This window comes from Mastomys coucha, unplaced genomic scaffold (assembly GCF_008632895.1).
Source record: "Mastomys coucha isolate ucsf_1 unplaced genomic scaffold, UCSF_Mcou_1 pScaffold22, whole genome shotgun sequence".
In the NCBI taxonomy this organism is placed as follows: domain Eukaryota; kingdom Metazoa; phylum Chordata; class Mammalia; order Rodentia; family Muridae; genus Mastomys; species Mastomys coucha.
Genome location: NW_022196905.1, coordinates 248,547,025 through 248,557,962, shown reverse-complemented (window position 1 = coordinate 248,557,962; position 10,938 = coordinate 248,547,025). Strand labels below are relative to the sequence as shown.

At 42.4% G+C, this 10,938-nt stretch overlaps 1 protein-coding gene across 5 annotated transcripts in view; it reads right to left on the bottom strand.

Moving 5' to 3' along the window:
- Hydin (HYDIN axonemal central pair apparatus protein) overlaps nt 1-10,938 on the bottom strand; it is a 421,354-nt gene that overhangs the window by 232,627 nt on the left and 177,789 nt on the right. For all 5 annotated transcript variants that reach the window (XM_031341421.1, XM_031341424.1, XM_031341423.1 and 2 more), the window contains exons 11-12: nt 10,239-10,357; nt 4,611-4,834 (exon numbers count right to left, since the gene is read on the bottom strand). In XM_031341421.1, the coding sequence (XP_031197281.1) occupies nt 4,611-4,834; nt 10,239-10,357 (343 nt within the window). The remainder of the gene's footprint in view (nt 1-4,610; nt 4,835-10,238; nt 10,358-10,938) is intronic.

Sequence of the window (10,938 nt, the reverse complement as noted above, 5' to 3'; positions counted from 1 at the left end):
GAGAGAGAGAGAGAGAGAGAGAGAGAGAGAGAGAGAGAATTTAACCCTTGGAGAGCAACTGAGGTTTTTGTCCAAGTTTGCTTATGAGATTGTAAAATCTTACTATGCAGAGTAGAAAACCTCAGGTCACCTTAACTCTCCATACACAGCTAGTGACAGGAACTTTGTGATACTGAGAAGAGATTTGGGACCCCAGGGATTAAACCACCAACCAAAGAATACACATGGAGGGACCCATGGCTCCAGCTGCTTATGTAGCTGAGGAATGCCTTATCTGACATCAATGGGAGGGGAGACCCTTGGTGTGGAGGATCGATACCCCAGCATAGGGGAATGCTAGGATGGTGAAGTGGGAGTGGATGGGTGGGGGAGCTCCCTCACAGAAGCAGGGGAACTGGATGAGATAGGGGTTAGCCAAGGGAAACCAGGAAGGGGGATAGCATTTGAAATGTAAATAAATAAAATAACCAATAAAAAGGTTAATCTGTGTGGCCAGAGAGACAGTTCAGTAGTTAAGAGCACCTGCTACTCTCTCAGAGAACTTGAGATCAGCTCCCAGCACCCATGTTGAGCAGCATAGCTGCCTATAACTTTAGCTCCAGAAAATCTGACATCTCCTTCTGACCTCTGCAAGCTCATGCATACATAGCTACAGGCACTCATACATATAATTAAAAAATATACCCAGGAAATGACAAGACACTCATTTGATATTTTAAAGACAGTGTCATTGAGACATGACTTACATTCACATCTCACCTATTTAAAGTGTACAAATCAACAGGATTTGGCTACCTACAGGATGTGTAATAACCACAATTATAAAACATGTTCAGTGCCTCAGTAGGAAACCCATGTCCTTTAGCTGTCGCCTTCCACCATTTGCTATCCTGAACCCACTGGGTTACATGGCTTTGCTTATTTTCAACTTTTCATGTAATTGGAATCATATAATGTATGCCGTCTCTGTGTGCATGTGTATACACATGCGTGTGACTGGCCTTTTTCACTGGTTATGCTCATATAAAGTTTATCCACTGTATCACTTCATAGCATGCACCCACACTTCTTTCTTTTTTCACCCCTTTTTATGGCTGATAAAATTTGTGAATAGATATATTTTGCATATCTTTACCCAATATAAATAATGATGCTATAAGCATTCATGTACAAATTTACATATGGGCATATGCCTTCATTTCTTCTTAGTCTATATGCTGATAGAATTGCTAGGTCAAATGTTCATTTATTTCAGGTAAGGGCAGGACTATTTTTTTATACTGGCTGAAATGTCTTACATTTCTATCTGTGTTCATTCATTTTCCAATTGCTGTGACACAATATCTGTATGAAAACCAACTTAAGAAAGGGAGGGATTCTTTTGGCTCAGTTTAAGGACGCAGTCCACCATGATGGGGAAGGTGTGGCAGCAGGGACACAAGGCCTCTGGTCACATCTGCAGTTAGGGATCTTTTTCCTTCTCACTCAGCCCAGTTAGACTGAGGCTTCTCACCTAAATAAATGCAATCTAGAAACTCTACCACAGACAAGTCCAGAGGTTTGTCTCCTCAGTAATTCTAGGTCCTGTCAAGTTGACAGTCAATACTAACCGTCACACCATCATCAATAAATACACACTCCGATTGCTCCAAATCCTTGCCAGTGTTCATTTTCTGTTTTGTTGCCTGGCCAACTATGGAGTGGCATGGTGGACTTTCCTGATATGCATCTTCTTAACCGTGATACTGCTCAGACCTCTACCTTATTTGAGATAAGTGTCTTAAAATCTCGGTGTAGTTCTAAATCTCATTATTTATCTTCTTCTTACTGCATTGTATCAGAATATATTAGTTAGAAGCCTCTTATTAGATACCTGAATTGCAAATACAATCTCCCACTTGGCTTGGTGGTGCACTTTGAAGCACAAATCTTCTTACGTTTTGATGAAGTCTACTTTGTCTTTGCTTGCTTTGTGCTCAGGTGTCTTGTCTGAGACACCACTGTCTAATCCAAAGCCATGTATATTTATGTGTGCTTGCTGTGAGCAGTCTCATAGCATTCATTGGCTCTTGAGTTTGGGGCTCTGATTTATGCTGAGGAAATTTCTGTATATTATTAAGTTCTTGATCTCTTTTCCTTTTTAAATCATGGCAGACTGGTGGGTTTTGGCAAATGCCCTTTTGTATATGCTCAGGTAACTACTTGGATTTCTCTTTTATTTTGTGATATTATAGGTTGCCAATGTTACGTCACCCTGGCTTATTTTGCTATGTGATCCAGCCTTGACTTTCTGGGGTAAAAATCCATCTGATCCTAGTGTTTAACCTTTTTATAGGTTAGTTTGGTGGTTTATTGTTAAGGATTATTGTTGCCTCCATTCATAAAGGCTATCCTTTGTCTTAAGCCCACAAAAGAGTTGATCTGTAAGCATCTGCAGCATGGTTTTGTGTGGAAGCATGTTGGTTGTTGGATGTTGTTCGAGGATAGAAGTCTGAAAGTTTGACCTAAAAACTTGGAGAGTTGATTTGCCGAGGGATGATAAAGAACCCTCAAGGGACCAGATGAACAGCTTGCCATGAGGTGTGAGTCATCATGGACACAAGAAATGGGCAGATTGCTCATGCTGTGGAAAGGTGTACCCCCCCCCCTTCTCATATGGTACAGATGCTGAAGGATGCAAACCATGGGTCAGTGCAAAGCTGCCTGCCACACCTTCTGGAGGAGTCTGTGCTTTTAATTATTTGGGAAGCAACTCTATTTTTTTTAAAGACAGGATCTCATGGAGCCCAGGTTGACCTCAAACTTGCCATGTAGTTAAAGATGATCTTGAACTTTAATCCTCCTGCCTCTACCTCCCAAATGCTAGGATGACAGACGTGCAGCACCATGCCTGAATGGATTTTTAATATAACAAACATGGATGATGGGGGGGTGGTTATAGATGTCTTGAGAGTGTTTCAGATAAGCCTTGAGATTTTAAGAAAATCCTAATTGTGATGGGCCAAGTCCCCAGACATGGTATGAGGTATGGCCATTTGCCATCCTTAGTTATTAGGGACTGTCTGCAACAACAACAACAACAACAACCACCAAAAACTGAACAGCAAATGGTAGAAATTAATTTCTATCCTTGGAATGGTGGGCCTTGACAATAGTTTTTTTCCAAAGGGCTTCTGCTTTCAGCTGTAGATGGCATCTCTACTTTGTGTCTTTTTCTGTATGTCTATGTCCTAATCTTCACTTCTAATCCACTTCTATTGGATTACAGTCCACCCCATGACCTCATCTTAACTTAATTACCTACTTAAAGGTCTCATCTCTAAGAACAGTCACATTCCAAGATGCTAAGGCTCAATACCTGAAAGTCTGGGGACACAATCTAAGCAGTAACAGGAGTTCTTGAAGTGAGTTTGAGAATAAAAGCCTTTGAGCTGATCTTGAGATTCTAAATTTCTAGTAGATATAAGATCAGTACTTTTTAAAAAACCAAAAAATGAAAAACCACATTATGCCTTTCCTTCTTGTGCTATCCCAGGCTCCAAGAGATACATCAGTGTGTAGAAGGATGGAACCTGTTATCAGTAACCATAAGAGAAACTTTCGTGTATTTAAAGAACCTCTTGTGGCTGGCATCCAGAGTCAGGGTGATGTGTTTTGAAGGTGTGATTTTTTTTCTATTTGAGAGAAATGGTCTTTTTAAGCAGCAGTGATCAATATCATCCTGATAGGTTGTAAAAACAGATTTTTTTTCCAAAACCCAAGGACAAATTCTATTCATGACTATCAGTTACCACAAACAGTGGGAAAGGCCCTCACAAGACTTCTATCATAAAAGCTTTAAGTGTCTATCCTTGGCAAACAGACTACTAAGTGGTCACTTCTACAGTGCTCCAAAGTGTTATAAAAAGGCTGTTTACAGAATTTTCATATGATAAAAATGAATGCAAAAGTTCAGAGAAACTGAAAATAGACAAAGCTGTTGTCAAGAAGACAGGTTGATTCGGGGACTACCACAATAACTCATTTTCCCCAAACAGCTTAAAACATAGGGTGTAGTCTACACAACACCTTGGGGAACATGCCCAATATCATCTTGTCTCAGAAGCCCAGAAGGGTCTGGCATGATTAGTACTTGGATAGGAAACCATGAAGAATGACTAGAAGTCAATATTTAAGCCAGTGGTTCTCAATCTCCCTAAGGCTGCCTCATGTGGTGACCCCCAATTGTAAAATTATTTCATTGCTACTTCATAACTATACTTCTGCTACTGTTATGAATTGTGATGTAAATTTTGATATGCAGGATATCTGGTATGTCACCCTCAAAGGAGTCATGATCCACAGATTGAGAACCACTGATTTAAATCCTTATTTGATAGGTTACATCTTACAGGAAAACCAGATGTTAAAATAGTGTATCTGCATCCATATGACAAGGACACCCAATATGGAAAGAAACACCGGTGGGCATTTAAAACATCCCACTGTGCTGAGGGGTTCATATCAATAGACAATTGTGAACATCCAAGATACAATCTACTTTTTGAGGCTCTAGAAGGCAGAAGGGAAAACTCCAGTCAGTTTCTACCTTAGTTACCAGTGTACCATACCTAATGGTCAATTTCACAGGCTCAGGGGACCCATTGACATCGATCAGGAACTCTTCTTCGAAGTTCCCCAAGATGGTAGAACTGAAGGAGATCTGGACAGCTTGGACGCCACTTGGTTCAATGATGCCTTCTTTAGGATTGAAAACAAAGCAGGCCCCGATGGCTGAAGTTGGAGGGATGACGTTGAAGAGGGCATCGATGCTGCCTTTATTGAACAGGATTGCCTGCGTTGGGTAAAGTCAAATATGGTCAGGTCAAGGGAACTGCGGTCAGTTTCCATGTAAATACATGATGTATTATTCAGTGTCAGGGAAAACCTCTGGAATTATGACCATGGAGAACTCTTGGGAGAACTGAATTGTCTGATGTTCTAAGTGCTTGAAGACTGGACTCCTAAGTCGCAAGGTCATTTTATGCTTTTGGTGTTTGCTTTAAAATTAAGTTATTTGGGGCTGGAGTGATGGCTCAGAGGCTAAGAGTGCATACTGTTCTTGCAGAGGATCCCAGTTCTATTCCTGAAACCCATGTTGGGTGGTTCCTGACTAGTTGAACTGCAGCTCTACAGACCTTATAAGCATCTGCACTCACATGCACCCCTTACATATACATAACTAAAAATTAAAAAAAAATCTTTAAGTTAGTCATTTGAATTATATTCATACCACTAAAAGATTGGCTATAGTTATATCTATAAACGGGGACTCTTAGACTACCTTTTGAATGTTCTCTATAAAATAACTACAAAAAATATACCCAGGATTTGTGTGCATGAGGAAACTGAGGTTAAGTTCAGGCTGTAGAAGAAGCAGCAAGTCGGAATGGAGCAGCACCAACTGCCTTGACCTGCGCCTGCTATGGGGCTTGGAGACTGCATGTCAGATGTCACCAAGGACTCTAGACGAAGAGGGCACTCTCTGAGGGGCTGTGAGAGTTCATTCTCCTGGGATCTGTTCATCCCAAACACCTTTGGATGAGTGCCTACCTGGGGATTCTTATGCAAGTAATCATTTTACTACAGACTCTTTATTCCTGTATGCTAATTTCCTGGTACCATGCAAGTGCACATATCTGATTGCACCATAACTGAGTGTGTATGTGATGAGCTCATGCCTGGTGTGCGTGCAGAGCCCTGCATAGCTGGTCTTCATTTGCCATTCCCACCCACACCTCCCCATTAGTGTACATGATCCTGTACGACGGTCTGTTCTGGGCCTGCAAGGACACTGTTCTTTGTTCCTTGACAATTCTGCCTTTACACCTAGAAAGGAGACTACTTTCCTCTCTTGATATACAGGAACATCCCTTAATCTACACCCAAGACACTGGAGGTTAGTCAAAGTGTGTTAGTTATCTGTTCACTTTATACCACATGGAGTCTGTCATAATTCTATCTATACATGGAGACTCTTAGAATATCTCTTAAATGTTCTCTATAAGTAAGCAAAGAAGTGCATATGCAAGAGAAGGCTGAGGTTAAGTGAAAATTGAGAAGTGTCCAAAGACATCCAAAAACTTAGTAGGAAAATGTGAGGCACCCAAGGGATGTGTTGAGGAATGCCGGAACATGCTGGAAGCCAAGGAAGGAGTCCCACAAATGTGAAATGTGGACAGAGGTCAGCAGAAGGAGCTCTAGGAAACGAGCTCGGGGTCTTATGTATAGTGAGAGGTCACCCTGAACTTGAAGAGAGTGACTGTGATGGGAAATGGTTACAGAATCCAAATGTCCAGGGAAGGAGAGGTGGAGACAAGGTGTGGTCGGCTATCTCCTGCTTTGGGATAAGTGCTGAAAGGTAAGGATAGGGGTAGTAGGAGGAGGGAGGTGTTCTCAGAGGAGGGGAGAGTATCTGTAGTAATTCCAACCCAGCGCCCCACCACACCACACAGCTCCTGTTGTTTTGTCAGGATAGTGTGTTAGGTGGCCAAGGAGATCAGCTGTGGGTAGAGGTCAAGCAGAATAAGCTCAGAGGCTCAGGCTGCTCTGGACAGAAAGCTGTGTCCTCCACAGAGGAACGCAGGCGCTTCTGCCAACGGCAGATAACCAGTGCACCAAAACAAAACCATAAATAAGGTTGCTCACTGCCTGGCTCATCGTTTTATGTTTATTTTCAAACTTCCCTGTTCTAAGGTTTCTGGTATTCCAAATTGTGCTCCTATCTTTTTCTCTTTTAAAGAGATAGCATAGAAAAATGATTATTTTTAGACTGGGAAGCCAAGCAGCCTGGGTTCAAATCCCAGATTTGCATTCGAATTCCTAGCTAAGCAATTTTAGACAAACTCCCTAATTGCTCTAGGCCCCAACTTTCCCATCTGCCCTCTTCAACTTCCTGTATTGTTAGGAGAGTAACTGTATTAATTCCTGTAATTGTAAAAGTAGTACCTGGCAACAGAGTTTACAAGTGAAAGATAGACTTACGTCTCTATTGCCCAGCACTGTGGCACAGAATTTAACTGCATTCAAAGAGTAGCTCGCATATGCGTAGTGAGTAGTCTACTCTTTTGTTTCCTTTTAAAAATATGTTTTTATTTACTCTTTGAAATGTTCATGCACATATACAATATATCTTGATTATATAAACAACCCTGAAGGCTTCTCTCTAAAGTGGAGGTTCTCAATCTGTGGGTTGCCCTTTCAGGAATCAAACAACCCTTTCACAGGGGTCTAATAAGACCATTAAAAAACACAGATGTTTACGTTATGATTCACAACAGTAGCGAAATTACAGTTACAAAATAGCAAGAAAAATAATTGTATGGGTGGAGGTCACCACAACACTCTGAACTGTATTAAAGGGTCACAGCACCAGGAAGATTGAGGACCGATGCTCTAAGACATTCATAGCCCTTTGTGGTTCTCTCTAGACACAAGCATAGACCCCTTTTGTTTGTTGCTTTTATTGTTGTTTGGGTAACATGGCTATCTTTTCCAGATTTTCTGAACAGTGATAGTTTCTCTCTCTCTCTCTCTCTCCCTCTCTCTCTCTCTCTCTCTCTCTCTCTTTCTCTCTCTCTCTGCTCTCTCTGTGTGTGTTTTCCTGTGGGTATGTAGCTGTGTATGCAGATGAATGTGTGTCTGTGCATGTGGAGGCCAGAGGTCACATCCAATGTCCTCCTTAATTACTCTCCACCATATTCATTGACACAGAGTCTCTCACTAAGCCTGGCACTCACTGATTTAGCAAAACTAGCTGGCTCATCCAGGGATCTTCCTGCCTCCATCTCCCTAGCACTAGGATTACAGGGAAGTGCCACCATGCCCAGGGTTTTTTACATGGATTCCAGGGATCTGACCTTGGTTACTCATGCTTGGACAGCAAGCACTTTACTGACAGAGGCATCTCCCAGCCCTGTTCCTCTATTCTCTTTCTCCTGACAAAGAAACATCTATTTATGAATATTGAATCCAGATGATAGTTTGGGACATGGTCCTGAGGCTCTTACCCCTGAGGCCCAACCCTCGGGAGAGGGGATCACTTGTAATAGAACTTGACCTCCTATTGGTTTGGTCCTAGATGGCACTGGAGAATTCTGCATACTCTTGGGATTATAGTTTTTTCCTTATGCATCTGCTGAGCTCAGCAGTGACTAAGGTCAGTAGCTAGTCATTCAAATTTCTCAAGGAGGTAATATAATAAATTAAGAGATGCAGTGGAGCGTCAGCACTGAAGATGCCGAGAGTGCAGAATCTCCCTATAGACGTGCCTCACCACCTCCCTCTGCCGCTTCCACCTCTGTCCAATCTGATGCCTCACCTCACTGCACACTTTGGCTGGCTGGGGTTTGCTCTGCAGTTAAAATCTGGGCATGCCTTGTCAATTGCTAAAAGAAAAATAATTATTATATGCAGGGGAAACCATATCCCTTTTGCATCAGAACTAAATGTCTTTTCCTGGTGTGGCATCCATAAAGTACAATCCCTAAGGTTTAAAGAGAATTCATGTGGGATAAATTACACAAGCAACATCAATGAATAAGAAATATCATTTTTTCCTCTGCTTTGGAGACTCTTCTCTCAAGAGCACACAACATAGAATAATGCAGAGGTTAGCTGTGTATGTAGCTCTCTCATGTTTTAATATTGTTCAGGCAGTGTACCTATGTAGACCATCATTCTTGACATTAACATTTGTTAATGTGTGCCTTTGTTTTGCCTCATTTGGCTCAGTTACCCTGGTGAGTGTGGGAATGAGGTACCCTGTCTATAGGTCATAGAGGCACTTCTCTTTGTAGATGGTGTGGAAAAATGGGGTGCTGGGAACCAGGACTGAAAGACCAGTAGAATACCCCCTATTCTCAGATGGATCGGTGACCCGGTGCTAGTGATGTTCTTAAGCTGAGTGTCTTGGCCGAGTTTCTTACTCCAATGGCCGTCAGGGTTGCCACCCACTCCTTCTATACTGTCATCATAACTATATTCTCTGTCTTCCCTTGTAGGCCTACACAAGTAATAGAACGTGATAGTAATATGCTGTCTGCAAGGCTGTCCCCTATAAAAGCCTCATGTGCATTCCTCCGAGCTCTCTCCTTCAGCTGGCAAGCTACAGGGGAGGCTTTAGTCTTGCAGTGTGCTAGAAGTGAATGCTGCGGTGCCAGACTCTGCCCTGTAGGGGAATGCCTGCTGAGCCTTCACTCCATGCTTTAGCTATCATTAACCTAAGTAGAAAAATCTTCTCTAAGCCCCAGCTTACTCCACCAGAATCAGGGAGGAGCAACTGCCCCTCCTCCAGGGGCTTTCTGCAAGGACTGACTGGAGACTACAGCCAAAGGGCCAGCACTTTACCAATGTTCCCTGAGGGGCAATGCTGTAGAAGAGCTGACCATATGTACCTGGTATTTCTCAGGACAGAAGGATAATAAATCCTACCTTTCACAGTTCTGTAATGATTGTAAATTACACACACACACACAAAACCCCAGAGTCTGACAGTTACTTATCACTTATTAAATAACCACTTGCATTACCTTGCTAAGATACAAACATTCACAATTTAGGAGCACCCTAAAACCAAGTTTCCATGGTAGCTACTTGCATCTATGCGTCACATATATGAAGGCATGTAACAATGGTGTGTAAGTGTAGTTGACCCACAAGGTGACTCTAGAGTGACTTTGATTCTGAAGGGCCATAAGTTTGGATTGGAAAATTCTGGTTTCTGCTTAATTGGGAAGACAGAGCACAACACTCTCCTTCAGAAAACTGATGATTGGTTTTTAAAACACAGACCGGGAGAGGATCGAGAGGAGACCCTGAAGTGTGAAAATCGTTATCCTCATTAGGACACTCTCGAAAATGCAAAGAGCTCTCTCTCCTCTGATCTGTAGGATTTATGTTGTCCTGGAACAAGCACTAGACAGATGGGGAGCTGTATTTATGGTTTTCCCCTCTGAGATCTACAAATTGAGAAGGATAAAGCCAATTAAATTATAGTGCTGAAGAGCTTTAGTGTTTGACAAAGTAAAAGAATGGGAGAAGACATTCTACTTTGACTAGGAGGGAGGTTAGAATCCAGGCAGAAAATGCAAAAGGAAGCAACTGAACCAAGTTTCTATCAAATAAAAAGCACATCAGAAGAAGCAGAGGGAAAAAGCCAGGTGCTGTTGAAAGCCTCAGTGGGCAGTGGCGGTGCCCACCTCGTAACAGTGGGCAGATCCAATGAAAACTTTGCCAATGTCCAGTAATTCGAAGTTGAAGTGAATCTTGGGCCCCATTCCTTCTCCTCTGATTCGGAGGGGCAAGCGGATCTCTCGGCCTATGAAAGCAATTCTGACTTTAGTACACCAGACAGTGCTTTATTATCCCAAACCACCCACAGCTTATTACCAATGTAAAGCACGGAGCTTCTTAAATAAGCCCTGGTACTGTTTGGTACTGAGGGAACTACAATTTAACTAAGGTGGAGGTCATCTCTCTTTAGGAAACAGTAATATTGCTAGGTCCTTACCTTTAACGAACAGCTTACATAGCAATTTGGGCTGACATTTTATCCGGGAAAAGACAATTAAGAAAGTTAACCTCCGGGTACAGAAAGGCAAATGCTACGTGTTCTCACTCCTGTGCAGATGCTAAAGCTGGCCCCATTGCAGCTGAGGGTAGAGGAATGATTACCAGAGGTGGAGCAGGGCAGAGAGCAGGGAGGGTAACAAATACAGTCAGATAGGGTGGGGCTACAGCTCAGCAGAAGAGGGCAAGAACTGTCCGCAGGAGACCCTGTATTATAGCTCCAGCATATACCTCCTCTGTTTCTCTCTCTCTTATAGACACAGACAGACAGACACACACACACACACACCACATACACACACACACACACACACACACACACACACACAC